This window comes from Bombina bombina, chromosome 1, assembly GCF_027579735.1.
Source record: "Bombina bombina isolate aBomBom1 chromosome 1, aBomBom1.pri, whole genome shotgun sequence".
In the NCBI taxonomy this organism is placed as follows: Eukaryota; Metazoa; Chordata; class Amphibia; order Anura; family Bombinatoridae; genus Bombina; species Bombina bombina.
The window spans coordinates 688,309,902-688,330,452 of NC_069499.1; the positions used below are offsets into that span (position 1 = coordinate 688,309,902).

Sequence of the window (20,551 nt, forward strand, 5' to 3'; positions counted from 1 at the left end):
CTAAATTATTCCTATTTAAAACTAATTACTTACCTATAAAATAAACCCTAAGCTAGCTACAATATAACTAATAGTTACATTGTAGCTATATTAGGTTTTATTTTTATTTTACAGACAAGTTTGTATTTATTTTAACTAGGTAGAATAGTTATTAAATGGTTTTTAACTATTTACTAACTACCTAGCTAAAATAAATACAAATTTACCTGTAAAATTAAACCTAACCTGAGTTACACTAACACTTAACATTTCACAACAATTAAATAAATTACATAAATTAAATACAATTACCTACATTACAAAAAAAAAAACCCCACTAAATTACACAAAATAAAAAACAAATTATTATATATTTAAAATAATTACACCCAATCTAATAGCCCTATCAAATTAAAAAAGCCCCCCAAAATAAAAAAAAACCCTAGCCTAAAATAAACTACCAATAGCCCTTAAAAGGGCCTTTTGCTGGGCATTGCCCCAAAGAAATCAGCTCTTTTACCTGTAAAAAAAAATACAAACAACCCCCCTAACAGTAAAACCCACCACCCACACAACTAACCCCCCCCCCCCAAATAAGATCCTGACTCAAAAAACCTAAGCTCCCCATTTCCCTTTTGGATGGGCATTGCCCTTAAAAGAGCATTTAGCTCTATTGCTGCCCAAACCCTAACCTAAAAATAAAACCCACCCAATAGACCCTTAAAAAAACCTAACACTAACCCCTGAAGATCCACTTACAGTTTTGAAGACATCCATCCTCAACGAAGCCAGGAGAAGTCCTCAGCGAAGCGGCAAGAAGTCCTCAACGAAGCTGGAAAACGTCTTCATCCAAGCTGGCAGAAGTGGTCCTCCAGACAGGCAGAAGTTTTCATCCATCCGGCACGGAGCGGCTCCATCTTCAAGACATCCGGCTCAAGAGCGGCTCCATCTTCAAGCATCCTCTTCTGATTGGATCAGCCAATAGGATTGAATCTGATAGAATTCTATCAGCCAATCGGAATTTAAGGGACGCCATCTAGGATTACGTCATTTAAAGGAACCTTCATTCGTCTTTAGTCGTCGGAAGAAGAGGATGCTCTGCGCCAGATGTCTTGAAGATGGACCCGCTCCGCTCCGAATTGATGAAGATAGAAGATGCCGTCTGGATGAAGACTTCTGCCTGTCTGGAGGACCACTTCTCCCGGCTTCGTTGAGGATTTCTTGCCGCTTCGCTGAGGACTTCTCCCGGCTTCGTTGAGGATGGATGTCGGCACTTCAAAACAGTAAGTGGATCTTCAGGGGTTACTATTAGGTTTTTTTTAAGGGTTTATTGGGTGGGTTTTATTTTTAGTTTAGGGTTTGGGCAGCAATAGAGCTGAATGCCCTTTTAAGGGCAATGCCCATCCAAATGCCCTTTTCAGGGCAATGGGGAGCTTAGGTTTTTTTAGTTAGGAATTTATTTGGGGGGTTTGGTTGTGTGGGTGGTGGGTTTTACTGTTGGGGGGGTTGTTTGTATTTTATTTTACAGGTAAAAGAGCTGATTTCTTTGGGGCAATGCCCCGCAAAAGGCCATTTTAAGGGCTATTGGTAAGTTTAGGCTAGGTTTTTTTTTTATTTTGGGGGGGGGGGCATTTTTATTTTGATAGGGCTATTAGATTAGGTGTAATTAGTTTAAATATCTGATCATTTGTTTTTTATTTTGTGTAATTTAGTGGGGGTTTTTAGGTAATTGTATTTAATTTATGTAATTTATTTAATTGTTGTGTAATGTTAGGTGTTAGTGTAACTCAGGTTAGGTTTTATTTTACAGGTAAATTTGTATTTATTTTAGCTAGGTAGTTAGTAAATAGTTAATAACTATTTAGTAACTATTCTACCTAGTTAAAATAAATACAAACTTACCTGTGAAATAAAAATAAACCCTAAGCTAGATACAATGTAACTATTAGTTATCTTGTAGCTATCTTAGGGTTTATTTTATAGGTAAGTATTTCGTTTTAAATAGGAATTATTTAGTTAATGATATTAATTTTTATATATTTTAATTATATTTAAGTTAGGGGTGTTAGGGTTAGACGTAGGGTTAGGTTTAGGGGTTAATAACTTTAGTATAGTTTTGGCGACGTTGGGGGCGGCAGATTAGGGGTTAATAAATGTAGGTAGGTGGCGGCGATGTTAGGGACAGCAGATTAGGGGTTAATAATATTTAACTAGTGTTTACGATGCGGGGGTGTGGCGGTTTAGGGGTTAATATGTTTATTATAGTGGCGGCGATGTCAGGAGCGGCAGATTAGGGGTTAGTAATTTTATTTTAGTGTTTGTGATGCGGGAGGGCCTCTGTTTAGGGGTTAATAGGTAGTTTATGGGTGTTAGTGCACTTTTTAGCACTTTAGTTATGAATTTTATGCTATAGCTTTGCAGCGTAAAACTCATAACTACTGACTTTAGATTGCGTTACGAATCTTGTGGGATAGGCTGTACCGCTCACTTTTTGGCCTCCAAAAAAAGCTTGTAATATCGGCGCTATGGAAGTCCCATTGAAAAAAGACTTTACGCAAATTGCGTAAGTTCATTTGCGGTACGGCCAAAAAAGTGTGCGGGACAGCTGTACCTACAAGACTCGTAATAGCAGCGGTCGTGAAAAACATAATTTATGTAAGAACTTACCTGATAAATTCATTTCTTTCATATTAGCAAGAGTCCATGAGCTAGTGACGTATGGGATATACATTCCTACCAGGAGGGGCAAAGTTTCCCAAACCTCAAAATGCCTATAAATACACCCCTCACCACACCCACAAATCAGTTTAACGAATAGCCAAGAAGTGGGGTGACAAGAAAAAAGTGCGAAAGCATAAAAAATAAGGAATTGGAATAATTGTGCTTTATACAAAAAAATCATAACCACCTCAAAAAAGGGTGGGCCTCATGGACTCTTGCTAATATGAAAGAAATGAATTTATCAGGTAAGTTCTTACATAAATTATGTTTTCTTTCATGTAATTAGCAAGAGTCCATGAGCTAGTGACGTATGGGATAATGAATACCCAAGATGTGGATCTTCCACGCAAGAGTCACTAGAGAGGGAGGGATAAAATAAAAACAGCCAATTCCGCTGAAAAATAATCCACACCCCAAAACAAAGTTTAAATCATATAATGAAAAAAACTGAAATTATAAGCAGAAGAATCAAACTGAAACAGCTGCCTGAAGTACTTTTCTACCAAAGACTACTTCAGAAGAAGAAAACACATCAAAATGGTAGAATTTAGTAAAAGTATGCAAAGAAGACCAAGTTGCTGCTTTGCAAATCTGATCAACCGAAGCTTCATTCCTAAATGCCCAGGAAGAAGAGACTGACCTAGTCGAATGAGCTGTAATCCTTTGAGGCGGAGTTCTACCCGACTCAACATAAGCATGATGAATCAAAGACTTTAACCAAGATGCCAAAGAAATGGCAGAAGCCTTCTGACCTTTCCTAGAACCAGAAAAGATAACAAATAGACTAGAAGTCTTTCGGAAATCTTTAGTAGCTTCAACATAATATTTCAAAGCTCTAACTACATCCAAAGAATGCAACGATCTTTCCTTAGAGTTCTTAGGATTAGGACACAATGAAGGAACCACAATTTCTCTACTAATGTTGTTAGAATTCACAACCTTAGGTAAAAATTTAAATGAAGTTCGCAACACCGCCTTATCCTGATGAAAAATTAGAAAAGGAGACTCACAAGAAAGAGCAGATAATTCAGAAACTCTTCTAGCAGAAGAGATGGACAAAAGAAACAAAACTTTCCAAGAAAGTAATTTAATATCCAGCGAATGCATAGGTTCAAACGGAGGAGCTTGAAGAGCCCCCAGAACCAAATTCAAACTCCAAGGAGGAGAAATTGACTTAATGACAGGTTTTATACGAACCAAAGCCTGTACAAAACAATGAATATCAGGAAGATTAGCAATCTTTCTGTGAAAAAGAACAGAAAGAGCAGAGATTTGTCCTTTCAAGGAACTTGCAGACAAACTTTTATCCAAACCATCCTGAAGAAACTGTAAAATTCTAGGAATTCTAAAAGAATGCCAAGAAAAATGATGAGAAGAACACCAAGAAATGTAAGCCTTCCAGACTCGATAATATATCTTTCTAGATACAGATTTACGAGCCTGTAACATAGTATTAATTACGGAGTCAGAGAAACCTCTATGACTGAGAATCAAGCGTTCAATCTCCATACCTTCAAATTTAAGGATTTGAGATCCTGATGGAAAAAAGGACCTTGCGATAGAAGGTCTGGTCTTAACGGAAGAGTCCACGGTTGGCAAGTAGCCATCCGGACAAGATCCGCATACCAAAACCTGTGAGGCCATGCTGGAGCCACCAGCAGAACAAACGAATGCTCCTTTAGAATCTTGGAAATCACTCTTGGAAGAAGAACTAGAGGCGGAAAGATATAGGCAGGATGATACTTCCAAAGAAGTGACAATGCATCCACTGCTTCCGCCTGAGGATCCCTGGATCTGGACAGATACCTGGGAATCTTCTTGTTTAGATGAGAAGCCATCAGATCTATTTCTGGAAGTCCCCACATTTGAACAATCTGACGAAATACCTCTGGGTGAAGAGACCATTCGCCCGGATGTAATGTTTGGCGACTGAGATAATCCGCTTCCCAATTGTCTATACCTGGGATATGAACCGCAGAAATTAGACAAGAGCTGGATTCCGCCCATACAAGTATTCGAGATACTTATTTCATAGCCAGAGGACTGTGAGTCCCTCCTTGATGATTGACATATGCCACGGTTGTGACATTGTCCGTCTGAAAACAAATGAACGACTCTCTCTTTAGAAGAGGCCACGACTGAAGAGCTCTGACAATCGCACGGAGTTCCAAAATGTTGATTGGTAATCTCGCCTCCTGAGATTCCCAAACCCCATACAGCTCCCCAACCTGTCAGACTTGCATCTGTTGAGATCACAGTCCAGGTCGGAAGAACAAAAGAAGCCCCCTGAACTAAACGATGGTGGTCTGTCCACCACGTCAGAGAGTGTCGTACAATCGGTTTTAAAGATATTAATTGTGATATCTTTGTATAATCCCTGCACCACTGGTTCAGCATACAGAGCTGAAGAGGTCGCATGTGAAAACGAGCAAAGGGGATCGCGTCCGATGCAGCAGTCATAAGACCTAGAATTTCCATGCATAAGGCTACCCAAGGGAATGATTGAGACTGAAGGTTTCGACAAGCTTAAACCAATTTCAGATGTCTCTTATCCGTCAGTGACAGAGTCATGGACACTGAATCTATCTGGAAACCTAAAAAGGTTACCCTTGTCTGAGGAATCAACGAACTCTTTGGTAAATTGATCCTCCAACCATGTTCTCGAAGAAACGATACAAGTCGATTCGTATGAGATTCTGCTAAATGTGAAGACTGAGCAAGTACCAAAATATCGTCCAAATAAGATATATACCCTGTTCTCTGATTACAGATAGAAGGGCACCGAGAACCTTTGTAAAAATCCTTGGAGCTGTTGCTAGGCCAAACGGCAGAGCCACAAACTGGTAATGCTTGTCTAGAAAAGAGAATCTCAGAAACTGATAGTGATCTGGATGAATCGGAATATGCAGATATGCATCTTGTAAATCTATTGTGGACATATAATGCCCTTGCTGAACAAAAGGCAGAATAGTCCTTATAGTTACCATTTTGAATGTTGGTATCCTTACATAACGATTCAATATTTTTAAATCCAGAACTGGTCTGAAGGAATTCTCCTTGTTTGGTACAATGAAGAGATTTGAGTAAAACCCCAGCCCCTGTTCCAAAACTGGAACTGGCACAATTACTCCAGCCAACTCTAGATCTGAAACACATTTCAGAAATGCTTGAGCCTTCACTGGATTTATTGGAACACAGGAAATAAAAAATCTTCTTGGCCTTATCTTGAAGCCTATTCTGTACCCTTGTGAAACAATATTCTGAATCCAAAGATTGTGAATCGAATTGATCCAAATTTCTTTGAAAAATCGTAATCTGCCCCCTACCAGCTGGGCTGGAATGAGGGCCGCACCTTCATGTGGACTTGGGAGCTGACTTTGGCTTTCTAAAAGGCTTGGATTTATTCCAGACTGGAGATGGTTTCCAAACTGATACCGCTCCTGTAGGGGAAGGATCAGGTTTTTGTTCCTTATTGTGACGAAAGGAACGAAAACGATTAGCAGACCTAAATTTACCTTTAGATTTTTTATCCTGTGGTAAAAAAGTTCCTTTCCCCCCAGTAACAGTTGAAATAATAAAATCCAACTGTGAACCAAACAATTTATTACCCTGGAAAGAAAGGGAAAGCAAAGTTGACTTAGAAGACATATCAGCATTCCAAGTTTTAAGCCATAAAGCTCTTCTAGCTAAAATAGCTAAAGACATATACCTGACATCAACCCTAATGATATCAAAGATGGCATCACAAATAAAGTTATTAGCATGTTGAAGAAGATTAACAATGCTATGAGTATTATGATCTGTTACTTGTTGTGCTAAAGCTTCCAACCAGAAAGTTGAAGCTGCAGCAACATCCGCCAAAGATATAGCAGGTCTAAGAAGATTACCTGAACATAAGTAAGCTTTTCTTAGAAAGGATTCAATTTTCCTATCTAAAGGATCCTTAAAGGAAGTTCTATCTGCCGTAGGAATAGTAGTACGTTTAGCAAGAGTAGAGATAGCCCCATCAACCTTAGGGATTTTGTCCCAAAACTCTAATCTGTCAGATGGCACAGGATATAATGGCTTAAACCGTTTAGAAGGAGTAAATGAATTACCCAAATTATTCCATTCCCTGGAAATTACTTCAGAAATAGCATCAGGGACGGGAAAAACATCCGGAATAACTACAGGAGGTTTAAAAATCGTATTCAAACGTTTAGATTTAGTATCAAGAGGACCAGATTCCTCTATTTCTAATGCAATTAAGACTTCTTTAAGTAAAGAACGAATAAATTCCATTTTGAATAAATATGAAGATTTATCAGTATCAACCTCTGAAACAGAATCCTCTGAACCAGAAAAATCATTATCAGAAACAGAATCAGAATGATGATGTTCATTTAAAAATTCATCTGAAAAATGAGACGTTTTAAAAGACCTTTTACGTTTACTGGAAGGAGGAATAACAGACATAGCCTTCTTAATAGATTTAGAAACAAAATCTCTTATGTTAACAGGAACACCCTGAATATTAGATGTTGATGGAACAGCAACAGATAATGGAACATTACTAAAGGAAATATTATCTGCATTAATAAGTTTGTCATGACATTAATTACAAACAACAGCCGGAGGAACAGTTGCCACAAGTTTACAACAAATACACTTAACTTTGGTAGATCCAGCATCAGGCAGCAATTTTCCAGAAGTATCTTCTGATTCAGGGTCAATCTGAGACATCTTGAAATATGTAATAGAAAAAACAACATATAAAGCAAAATTGATCAAATTCCTTAAATGACAGTTTCAGGAATGGGAAAAAATGCCAATGAACAAGCTTCTAGCAACCAGAAGCAAATAAGCAATGAGACTTAAATAATGTGGAGACAATAATGACGCCCATATTTTTTAGCGCCAAAAAAGACGCCCACATTATTTGGCGCCTAAATGCTTTAAGCGCCAAAATTGACGCCACATCCGGTGACGCCGACATTTTTGGCGCAAAAAACGTCAAAAAAATGACGCAACTTCCGGCGACAAGTATGACGCCGGAAATGACGACGAAAAAATTTTTGCGCCAAAAAAGTCGCAATAAAAAGAAGCATTTTCAGCCCCCGCGAGCCTAACAGCCCACAGGAAAAAAGTCAAATTTTAAGGTAAGAAAAATTGATTATTCATATGCATTATCCCAAATAATGAAACTGACTGTCTGAAATAAGGAATGTTGAACATACTGAATCAAGGCAAATAAATGTTTAAACACATATATTTAGAACTTTATATAAAAGTGCCCAACCATAGCTTAGAGTGTCACAAAAATAAGACTTACTTACCCCAGGACACTCATCTACATGTAGTAGAAAGCCAAACCAGTACTGAAACGAGAATCAGTAGAGGTAATGGTATATATAAGAGTATATCGTCGATCTGAAAAAGGAGGTAAGAGATGAATCTCTACGACCGATAACAGAGAACCTATGAAATAGACCCCGTAGAAGGAGATCATTGAATTCAAATAGGCAATACTCTCTTCACATCCCTCTGACATTCACTGCACACTGAGAGGAAAACCGGGCTCCAGCCTGCTGCGAAGCGCATATCAACGAAGAATCTAGCACAAACTTACTTCACCACCTCCATGGGAGGCAAAGTTTGTAAAACTGATTTGTGGGTGTGGTGAGGGGTGTATTTATAGGCATTTTGAGGTTTGGGAAACTTTTCCCCTCCTGGTAGGAATGTATATCCCATACGTCACTAGCTCATGGATTCTTGCTAATTACATGAAAGAAAAGCAGTGTTATAACCCATAACGCTGCTTTTTTACTCATAACGCAAAACTCGTAATCTAGCCGATTTGTTTCTTAAAAAATGTCCAGTTGCACAGAACCAGATTTAGCTAAGGCTTCAGACTACCCTCTGCCTGCTTTTCTCCCATCTAGAGGGCCCTTTTAAATTGGGGTCACCTTGTTTGCCCACTTATCAGAAGTCCCCAAAGCATGCATCTTTAGTTTCACTTTTCCCAGGTACCGCAAAACCTATGTCACATATTCTTTTTCCTGGGGTCACATAAACTAGTGCAGAGAACTGAGTCTGGCCTATGGTCCACCAGTTAGATATTCCTGTTATTTAACATAACTAATTCTCTGGAGCAGTACTTCCCATCTCCAACCTAACCAAAGAACTGTAGCCACAATGCACCCTTTTAATGCTTCCCATACTCCCCCATCTTATGCTACATCTCTAAATGTCCCCATTTGCAACACATACAGTATATTACTTATTTGAACATTTCATGTCACAGCATTGCTTGTTTTAAGTCTATTTTACATAGAAGTATATGTTTTTGCTTTTATAACAGAAATAAACCCTTTGTCTTTTTTATTTACCTATGAAAACTATATATATTTTGAGTTTTCAGTGGATGACAGTTTTAACCAGCTATTTTATTCACAGAATTTAGAAATTATTGTAAAATTATCACAACAATTGGGAATAAGCTCCCTCCACCAGGAGGCAGGCAAAAAATACAAACACAGCAAGAGCTTTAATGCCTTCCACTTCCCCTCAGTCTTAATTTTTGCCTTCACAGAAGAACAGGTGAATGGTGCATCACTGAATTATTCTCTTGCAGGAGTTGTTCACCAGCCAGCCAAGTGGTCATTAGGACTGGTCCTTTGTCACCTACTACTGGCTATGTCGGAGTACGTCCTAGTCAGGATACTGAGTTGGTGTCACCCAACTAGGATGGCCCTGTAATACTGGACACAGGTCAGTTCATTAACTGAATGCAGGGAAAGTATGAGTTTTTTTAATCGTAAAGTTACTCACAGCCCATATTTGGCAGAGCAGTACTTTGTCCAGTTCTATAATGCCAGGACACTTAGAAGTGTGGGCCACTCTTGTCAGTGGGCACTACTGGAACACATCCTTAGCTGGGCTTAGTTGTGCCGCTTTCGATTTATAATAATTCCCTTTTCGAACTCATGCCTTATGTTATATTTTTTTTTTTTATGGGCACACTTAACTTTTTAATTGTCTTTGCTTAGCAGTATAGTGCTTTACTCTGAGAGGAGCTGTTCTTTATTTTGTGTGGCAGAGGGTTTTCAGAAGGTGCTGCCCTCTGCAGGACGGGGTTTAATCTGCTTTGTGCGCTAGGCGCTCTGTTCCTGCCCTTTTCTCCTTAGCGCAGCGCTGGCCATTTTAACTGTTCTGTTGGCTTTCTGCAAACTAAGCGATCTGTTTCTACCATATTCTCCTCTCACTCAGTGCAGCAGTGGCCATGTTAGCAGTGCTTCTGGCAGCTCTATACACGCTACTTTGCAGTGCTGTTTCCCTTTCTACTCATTAGAACTGGTGAGATTGTTACAGGTGGAGTTAAGAATTACCTGCACGTCAGCAGCTTGGGCTGCAGGTGTAAGTCTCCCATATAGACTTAATTTGCCATATTGCTTTTCAGTCTTTGCTTTATATTTCATACAACTGTGTTTCTTCTTTAACATATTCTTGCTATATCATATTTGTTTTAAGTGCCTTTTTCTTTTTATTATATATATATATATATATATATATATATATATATATATATATTATTACAGTACTTTTATATTAATCAGCCTATTATATCAGAAGAGGGAGCTGAAGATCCAAGTCCTCAGGCCAAATGCCTATTGTGCAAAATTGTTCCGGTTTGCCCTCCTGCACAGTTGCGCAGAGGTGATTACAAATTCAAAACCTATATTACAAGCTGTTCCCCCTCAGAGAACTTGTCCCTCTCTAGTATGTAAATCTCAGGCTGGAAATATGTATTTCTCCCTGGATTTTAGAAACTTTTTACATTCTCAAATTAAGGAGGTTTTGGGGGTTATGCCGTCTGCAAGTTCGATTGATCCCCATAAACACGCCCTCTGAAGCATTTCTTTTATAAGCTTTCTCAAAGATGGCTGTCTTACAGGCATAAGCCGACCACATTTAAACCCCCTCACGTTAACCGGCTGGAAGTGACGTTTCGGGTAGTAAAAGCCAATCACAGTACAGCAATATCAGCAACTCTGTTCAATATTGGATAATAACATATAGGGTAGTATAACCAGTAACATAGTAATCTCTGAACTTTACACAATCATAATAAAGAGTACTTTATTATCCACTATATTGCTGTATCCAATACTATCCAATACTAAATTGCAATAAGGAATTTCAATCATCATGATTTTTTAATACCTTCACTTATCTTTATAGTTAATGGCCATAATATCATATCACCCATTACAGGCTAGGGTGTATGCGAGAGGGATGCAGTTCCTAAGTTGTAATGTTCCAGTTTCATTACTTTTCATCATATTGATTAGATATTGATTAGATATAAAGATATTGTTATTTAGATATTAAAAAGGCAATCAAATTAGGTATTCTGTTTACAAAATGCATACCACATTACCCCTGAAACAAATCAATGCCCCAATGGGTATTCATTCCCAATGGTTCTTTCGTCTTTAAGAAGAATAACCAATTAGCTTCTCTGTACAGTAATTTGCCTTTGGGTGTTAAACATTATCTTGGAGGGTTACAGAATAGGTTTTCATTTCAGTCTAGAGGGAGGTTCCTTCTGTCGCATGTTTCAAATAATCTTGTGAAAGCTTCAGCATTTCTTCTGTGTGTTCAATATCTTGAACAAATTGGGGTAATTGCACTAGTTCCATTTTCTGGGGTACTACTCAAACCTTTTCATACTACCGAAAAAGGAGGGTACTTTCAGAACCATTCTAGACTTGGAGGGTGATTTATCAAGCTAAGGTGAACAGGGGCGCACATACACGCCTCTGACTAGCTGAATTCCCCTGGCGGAATTCAGCATTGCACACGAGCGCTAATTTGCGGTCACGTGCAATCCCGCCCCCTGCCTGCGCGGAGCCAATGACGCGCAGGGAGGAGCTGTCAATTTCCATGGTTGGACTAGATCGCGGAGATTGAATTTCTTTAGAGGTGGTGAAAGATTAGGAAAGCTGTTTGTTAAATACGGCGTGCAGGTTCTCTACAGACACCAGTCTTTTTGTCAGGGGGCCCAGGAAAGTGCAGGAAGTTTGGTTTCCTCAAGAGGCAAGGTTACCAATAAATGTTTTGGATTTTTCAGGCCATTCAAAATTGGCCACTGCTCAAGAAGGAAACTCATTTGAAATTTCAGTCAGACAACATCCTGGTGGTGGCATATATGAATCATCAAGGGGGAACCAAGAGTTTTCATCCATTCACATTCTGGGAGTTAACAATTGGGAGGCAGATTTCCTCAGTTGTCAGAATTTCCATTCAGGAGAATGGTTGTTGAATCAAGAAGCTTTCAATCAAATTGTAGCTCACGGGGGAAACTGGAAATAGATATGATGGTGTCTTATCTGAATCACAAGCTCCCAAGATATTGCTCCAGGTTCACAAATCCACAATCGACTCTGATCGATGTGCTGGTGGTCCCATGGTCTTATAGTCTGATGTGCATGTATCCACCTCTTGTTCTTCTTCCCCAAATCATTGCTCGTATCAGTCTTATTGCCCCAGACTGACCAAGCAGGACTTGGTATGTGGATCTAATTCAGATGTCTTCTTCTTCTCCGTGGAAGCTTCCACTACGTCAGGACCTTCTTGTTTAATTACCTTTCGTTCATCCAGATTTTGAAACTCTCAATTTAAGGACTTGGAGTTTGAGCATTTAGATTCTCTCAAATGCAACTCTCTCAGAAACCTGTTGCGAGAAACATTTATTACAAGAATCTTGGAAGGTGTTCCTGTCTTGGTATGAATCTCAGGGGTTTCCAATGGGATTTATTTTGCATTGCTAGAATTCTTCAATGGACTGGATAAAAGTTTGTTGGCCAGTTCCTTAAAGGGTCCGATCTCAGCCATTTTAGTTATGTACCACAAGAAACTGACTAGGATTCCAGATATTCAGACCTTTGTCCGGGCCTTGGTAAGGATTAGGCCAGTATTTAGAGTTGTCTTCTCCATGGAATCTCACTCTGGTTCTGAGAGGTCAATCCTTTTGAACCTGAGCACAATGTGGATATTCAGCTCTTATCATAAAAGTCCTTGTTACTTTTAGCCATCTCATCAGCAAAAAGCGTTTCGGAACTTTCTGCTTTATCTTATGAGTCCTCTGATCCAGTGTTCCATCAGGACAAGGCAGTTCTCAGGATTCATTATATTTTACTGAAGGTTGTCTCTTCTGTGAATATCAATCAGGAGTTTGTAGTACCTTCACTGTGTCCTTCACCCAAGAATTCCAAAGAACGCCTCTTGCACAATTTGGATGTTGTTAGGGCCTCGAAATCTTACCTTCAGGCTAACTTGTTTATTCATTTTTCTGAGCAATGTAAGGTCAAAAGTCATCTGCTGTCACTTTAGCTTCTTGGTTGAAACAACTGATTTGCAAGGCTTATTTGGAGGCGGGGAAACATCCACCACCTCGTATCACAGCTCATTCAACTAGGTCTGTTTCAACATCTTGGGCTTTCAGAAATGAGGCATCTATAGAACAATTGCAAAGCAGCTACTTGGTCTTCTCTTCGTACTTTAACAAAATATTATCATTTTGATGTCTTTGCCTCTTCTGAGGCTGTTTTTGACAGGAAGGTCCTCCAGGCAACAATGTCTGGTCAATGATATGCTTGCTTTTTTGTCCCACCCTTGGTGTGTTAATAATTTTTGCCTGCCTCCTGGTGGAGGGAGCTTAATCTCAACTGTTATGGCTCATGGATTCCATATATGAGCATCCATTTGGGGGGGGGGGATATTTATTTTTGTTGTAGATTTAAAATAAATAATCAGACATTTGTGTTTGCTACAAGGAAAAGAAAGATCCAAGAAAGAAAATTGCGAATAAAGAAAAGAAGAGCAAAGCTGAAAAAGAAGGCTCAGAAGCAAAAGGTTTGTGAAGAAAACATTGTAAATGAGCCAGAACCATGCCCTGAAGATGGAGTGGAAGATTCACCTGAATGGGAGGAAAGAAAATTGCTGCTAGCCCATAGGAGAGTTGAAGCTATCAAGCTTCTTACTCTACTCTTTGACAAAGTCAATGTAAGTGTTATTATAACTCCATTATTTGTATAGAAGACACTTTTTCTAGAAATATGTAAAGGAACATATTTTGTTATGTAGGCATGTTTGTATATCAGTCGAGTTAGATAATGAAACAGTATTTTTAGTGAATAAATATTTTTTTCCTTAAATATATATACAAAAAATATTTTGTGGGTGAGCTATATACATACCTACTGCTTGGCAGGTTATAACATTTTCATTAATGCCATGTTTGTTGTTGTTTCCAATAACACAGAAAGAATGCAAATTACATTTATAGATATCATTCAGGTCATCTGTACACATTTAGTGGCCGATTTATGAAAGTGCGTGCAGACGTGATACAATGTAGTGTATCATGCCTGCCGCACATTGATAAATGCCGACAGCATACTCTGTCGGCATTCATCATTGCACAAGCAGTACTTGTGAACTGCTTGTGCAATGCCGCCCCCTGCAGATTTGCGGACAATCAGCCACTAGCGGGGTATCAATAAGCCTGATCGTATAGGATTGGGCGGATTGATGTCCGCATCCTAAGAGCAGGCAGACAAGTTATGGAGCAGCGGTCTTTAGACTTCATTACTGCTGTTTCTGGCGAGCCTGAAGACTCGCGCGGAAACGGGCATTAAGCTCTATTCGGAGATTGATAATTCACCCCCTTAGTGTTTTCTTGAGGGTATTCGTAAAGGGGATTATGAGCTGTAGTTCACTTTTAGGGAGTTCAGTGCCCTGTGATGCCCCCTTGGTTCAGGACTCCAGATACTGTATTATCATACTAGTATGCATATTCCCTTTATGTATGTTGGCAGGATTGTTGGCATGAAGGGCCATTTTTCCATATTTCTGTATCTCCATACCTCCTTTTTCCTGAGAACATCTATATCTGTTTTCTGCCAACCTATCACCCACACATCTAAGCTTCTTCACCTTCATATATTTAGCTCTGGTACTGACTTGTTCTAAGTATGGTTCAACAAGTATTATACTTAATAATAAAGCATAAAAATACATTTTCACTTGTTGGAGAAACATGTGAAGGCTGTGTTGGTATTGTTTGCTATTGGCAATGATTGGGGCTAATATCATTTTGCCTCTCTCTCCAAGTACGTTCCTGCTTGACTATATATGGTCTGACGCAGCAAGGGGAAGGGTATATATAAAAAGGAAGAGGTGCTTCTTAAATTACTTCTGAGAAGTTTCTACCTAGTCTAAGCAGCAAATTAGAAAATACCCATTAGTGTTCTCCACAGGATATTTTATAAAGTAGCTGGATGGGGCAATGTAATATTTTGCAGTATAATAACATTTTCTATTATTTATAAATGTTGTTTATGTTACTTAAGCTATCCAAAGCACAAATTAATTGCATAATTTAACATAAATTGATTTAATGATAATTTGTGCAACAAATGTAATATTGTCTCATTTTAGCTTAATATTTGCTTCAATATTAGCTGTGTGGTCTGTAAAATAAGCCAACTGGTGTACCATTACATGGGCCCGGGGAGAATACTGCCAACTAGCCCTGAATAACTTTCTACTATGGGTATGAAGATTGTGATTTATTAACTAATAAATCTTGCATCTTTGCTTTCTGTGGAAGTCATTTTAATGAAGGAAGCTGATTTGGGCCTTAAGGTTTGTGAGCATTAATAGAGAACACCCAATCAGGTGTGTTAGAAGGACCACTCTGGTGTTATTTTTATTCCAGAAATATAATTTAGGCTTTGTCATGAACTAATATAAAAGTTATGCCTGTTTTTACATTTGTTTATTGTGTTTATATTCTTTGTCTTAAAGGATGAGATACAAAAGAACAGGTTGAATGAAGAGCAAACTGATGATCTGTTCTTGGAAGACTGTAGTGGATACTCAATATCTACTCTGTCAGAAAATGAGAAACAAATCTTTCAAATGGCATCAGATGAAGAAGAAAGCAATCCGTCTGAGATTATTGATGAGCTGAAGGATAAGCCTTATGATCCAGAGGAAGAGATCTATTTTGACGAGACACCTAAGCATAAAAGAAAAACAAAACAAAAATCACAGGCTATAAAAAGTGACTGTAACCCTGAGTATGATTGTGCTACTGTCCAAATGGAAATGAAGGATGATTCAGAGTTTGTGGAAAAACAGGATTTTAGCCATAATATTTTAAAAATGTCACATTCCCAGGACTTTTTGGATGAACACTGCTGTAAAAGACTTAAGGTTTATGAAACAGATGAATTTATTCATTATATATTAAATTACTATCACTGCCCAGAGTATGCAAGAATATTTCTACACACAGAAGATGATGAAAGCAATTCTTGGTGTCAAAGGGTGGTTCATTGCAGTGGGAATGGCTTTCAAGTGAGATTAAAGAACATGAATTATTATACTGAGATGAAATTTCATCCAGAGTTGTGTCCAGAAACCGATCATGGCAGTAGTAGATGGAAAGTAACAATTCAGCAACCACAAGAACGGTGTTCAAGAAAAAACCTCAAAACCAATCAGAAACATATGGTAAAAGAACATCAAAAGGTCTCTGTGTCCAGAACTAAATCTAAATTCTACAAAGACCATGAATATCCTCATGGATCAGTGGTTGGAGTTTTCTCACAAAACTCTGAATCGGATAATGAGTTGAAAGATGTACTAGAGGAAATCAGCAGCACATCTGAGTATTTCAGTGAAGAGCTAAGTGAAGCAACAAGAAAACAGAGTCATGCTAGGAAAATCTCCAGGAAAAAGACAAAAACTTTACGAAAATCAAAGCCATACAGACCCTCCAACAAAACTAGAATTTGCCACCATGAAGATATTTTGGGCCACTTTTTACATTCTTGTTCTGCATGTAAGAATTTAAAAAAGCATTCAAAATATAATTATTCACGAAGATGCCATAAAAGCAGCGTTAAGCTCCGTTGTGAAACTGGGACCAGCGAGACAGGGAACAGTGAGACAGAGACCAGTGAGATCTCAGCCAGTGAAACTGGAAGTACTTTGTCAGGGAACAGTGAATCTGACGTAAGTGAAGAAGAAAGAAAATCAATGAACAGAAAGAAACTGAAGAAAACTATTCCCACAAGGTGCCTAAAACTTGGCAAAAAGTCTTCCAAAGCAAAGCACATCCGCTCTATGCCATTTTTGAGTGAGACCAGCTCAAGTGATTCACATATACACAGGGGGAGAAAGAGTCAGAATGGGAAGTCTAAAGCAGAACATATGACTATGTGTACAAAAGCGCTCAGGAAATCCAAAAGAGAACCAGAAGAGTCTGAAAGTTCCTTTTCAGAAGATGAATCTGAGAGTTTTGATCATAATGGGCAATTGTGGGAATATAAAAAGCCTCAGAAGTGGAGCAATGCTAACTTTGGCCGACCATCTGATGTTAGTGTTAGGAAAACAGAACAACTTGACATTTGTCATAATAAATCTTTAAATGATTATTTGGACTGGGAAAAACATTTTTACAGTGGAAAAGGATGTCTTAAAAATGTAAAATATAAAAGTTGAAATATGGGGTTTATAAATGTGAAGGTAATTTATTTTGTAAGCACTTTTCTTACAATATTGTTGTGCAGTGTTTATATAGTGTATATTGGAGAAACTGGTAACAAAAAATAGGATTTGGAAAAATATAATTTGATGTTAGCTGCATTGTTTACAGTAAAATTTCTTAGCTTTTTGTAGAATGGAGAACCAGTTTTTATCTGTATTGCAGGTACAAATTCTTTCACCTCTTTTTAGTTACATAGAAGTGTTTTGCCCAGAACCTTTTGGAATTATTTAGAAGTATGTGATGTAAAAGATTTACTAAGCAGAATTTGGCAAACTGTACTCAAGTCCCTCTATAACTACCAGTTTAATAAGAAATATATGTACTGAATTGAGAAAATTGCCAGCCTACTTTGGGAAAAAAAGTAGATGGAAATATATCTTCAAAACAGGACATTTTTTTAACATATTTAGTTCTAGTTTCTCCTTTGTATAGTGTGTATACATTGCTAAACTATTATAATGTTTACAGTGGGAGCTTTCCCTTTTAAGTGCCTTTGTATAATTTAAGATTATAAAACGTTACTTACACAGTAGAGGGTACATTCTCTAGTTCAAAAGAAGATGATGAATTATTTAATGAAAGTTGCTTTGTGTCTGTCCTAGTATTGTTAATGTTTTTTAATGTTTCTGTAGTCTATTAAAATAGGAGAAAAACATTTTCAATGGAAACCACCAATTTTGTGTGATGCATTAAAGTCATTTACCAAAAAAGTGGCATCATTAATTTAAGTAAATAATAATAAAAATAATAAATACAAATTCTAATAAATGATACTAGTCATTTTCCCTTTAAATTGAATTTAAAACTAAAAAATATTTATCTGTAATGGAATCCACATGTTTAGTTTTGTATACTCAGAATGCCAAGCTATCCAGCTCTCAGTAGCAATCTACATATAGGAGCATGTTTTGCTCATGGGGTTTTACACCAGTACTCGCTGCAGTTGAGCAAGGGCAAAACCATGTTCGGCAGGAGCACCCCTCGCTGTCTTTCGCTTCTCACCTTCCTATCTCTTGTTTTGTGTTATTTTTCCACCTTCACTATCTTTCTCCTTCTTCACTGTTTTTTGAAATACAAGTATTGAGGAGCTGCTAAATATGGATCCATATTTATTATTGCTAATGCAATGAGAAAATATTTTCACATCTACACTAATCATATTTTCTTTCATAGGATGGTGAAATTCCATGAGCCTTCACATCTGGGATTAAACTCCAGTCCACTTGGAGGCGGAAAAAAACACCCACCATAACAGAGCTTTTAATGCCTCCCACTTTCCCATAATCCCTTAGTTAATATTTTGCTTCCAGTAAGCAGTGAGGTGAATTCTGAATTGCTGATCTACCCGTCATTTGACAGGAGTTCTCTAACTGATGACAGTAGTCATCTGCAGCGGAGGTAAGCACAGTAGACAAAGGTGCTGACGGGTAAGACAATTACACCTTTGCAGCCAACCAGCTATTAGCATGGACATGTACACATGATTCGCATAGCCTGGGGATATATACAAAAAATACTACATAACATATTTTTTAAGCGTACTGTTGCTTAAAGGACAGAGCCACCGGTTTTAGTGCTTGAGCATTTAACGGAGCCCCTCTCTCTTCACTTGTTCTTTTATTTAACCTATACCACCAGAAAACAATGCTCACCGCCTCCTTATACCTAAAGGTTAACTTTTTGGCAGGGTTTTAGAGTGCCTTTTTTCTGGCTTCTTCTCTTCACTCTGCAGTGGGGGAGCCATCTTACAGTTATCGGAAGCTGTTCCTGTGCCTTTGGTGATGAGACTGCTCTAACACAAATTGCACTTTTTTAATATAGTTTCAATACTGTAATGTTTGTGGTCTGGTTCTCTAACCTTATCACCTGTTGTGAGGTGCTATTGTTTTCTGACAGCTTTGTTCCCCTTTAGGGGTTTACTTGATCATGTTTGTGCCCTATATCTGTGTTTACTACATTGCATTCTTACTCTATTGTAATTATCTCTTTTGAAGATAATCAGCTTTCATCCTTACTTGCTTACTTTTTACATGGGCATAGGAACCGCAGGGGACGGGGGGATGCATCCCCCAGGAAATCATGTGAGGGAGACAGATAATGCACAAATCCCACCCCACCAGTTAAATGAGGCAGGAGGATTACTTAAAAGCTGGCCATACCCAGCGCATTACACAATCCTCCTGCTTTAACAAACACTGTTACAGAGGAAATGAAATGCACAAGTTTTTGACCTGAGCATTTTACATAAATGTAACAAGTATAGGCCTTCACTAAAGCAGGGACCTCATAGTACGTCACTGTTGGTGCAGCATCAGAGCCACCTCTACAGGACCCTCTCCTTTGGATCGGGCAATAGTAGTGCAGGCAAGTGCACTGAGCTATGGCAGATAACAGGAAACCTGCCTCCTCACTTCCTCAACAGCTGGTTTGCCGCCACTGGACTGACTATGGGAAGCTGCTGTTAGGTTGCTGTTTCTCCATCACACAGGCTCCGTGCTCTGTCCTTTAGTAGCTTGTACACAGGGAAACTGGAGCAAGTGGACCTAGACCACACCAAGGGTGAGTACTGTGTGCGTGTTTGGTCACTAGTGTGCTTGTTATGAGTTGTCTTCCCTGACATTATATTGTTATACTGTGTTTTCCATTGTCTTCTTTATATATTTATAATATTTGGGAATTAATTAATAAAATGATGAGTGCTGAAATTGTGGGCTCTGAGGTGCTGTAAAATAATGAGTGCTTTGGATTATTGCAAACTTCAATCTGAGTGTACAGCCAATACCTTTTAAAGGAACATGAAAATAATATATATTACATTTAGTTTTACAGGAACAGGAAATTAATCTCAAATGAAAGCCACGCTAAATTTAGTTTTAAGCCTCTTTGAAAATAACCACCACAACTACCATGTTTGTGTTTTCTGGTTTTTAAAGATTCAAAACTCCCAATTTACCTCTATTTAGCTATATTATAATACCCAGTCACAGACTGCATACTGCAGTAAGCCTTGTGAGCCGTTTACTGCATACTGTATGCCAGTGAGGTCAGAGGCTGGTGAGGCACTGATTATGGTTTGCCCGAGAAACACATAAAGAGGTAGCTTAAATTTACGATTAAATTAGACTTTCACGCAGTCTCACACTGTCACACACACTCTCACAGTCTCATATTGTCACACACACACTCACAGTCTCACACTGTCACATACACTCTCTCACACTGTCACACACAGTCTCACACTGTCACATA

General features: G+C 38.4%; 1 protein-coding gene across 2 annotated transcripts in view; it reads left to right on the forward strand.

Annotated features, from left to right (window-relative positions):
• Positions 1-18,070, forward strand: part of LOC128645873 (A-kinase anchor protein 17B) — a 236,323-nt gene extending 218,253 nt beyond the window's left edge. For both annotated transcript variants that reach the window (XM_053699177.1, XM_053699178.1), the window contains exons 4-5: positions 13,518-13,746; positions 15,553-18,070. In XM_053699177.1, coding sequence (XP_053555152.1) covers positions 13,518-13,746; positions 15,553-17,256 — 1,933 coding nt within the window. In that variant the 3' untranslated portion in view covers positions 17,257-18,070. The remainder of the gene's footprint in view (positions 1-13,517; positions 13,747-15,552) is intronic.
• Positions 18,071-20,551: the final 2,481 nt, after the last annotated feature.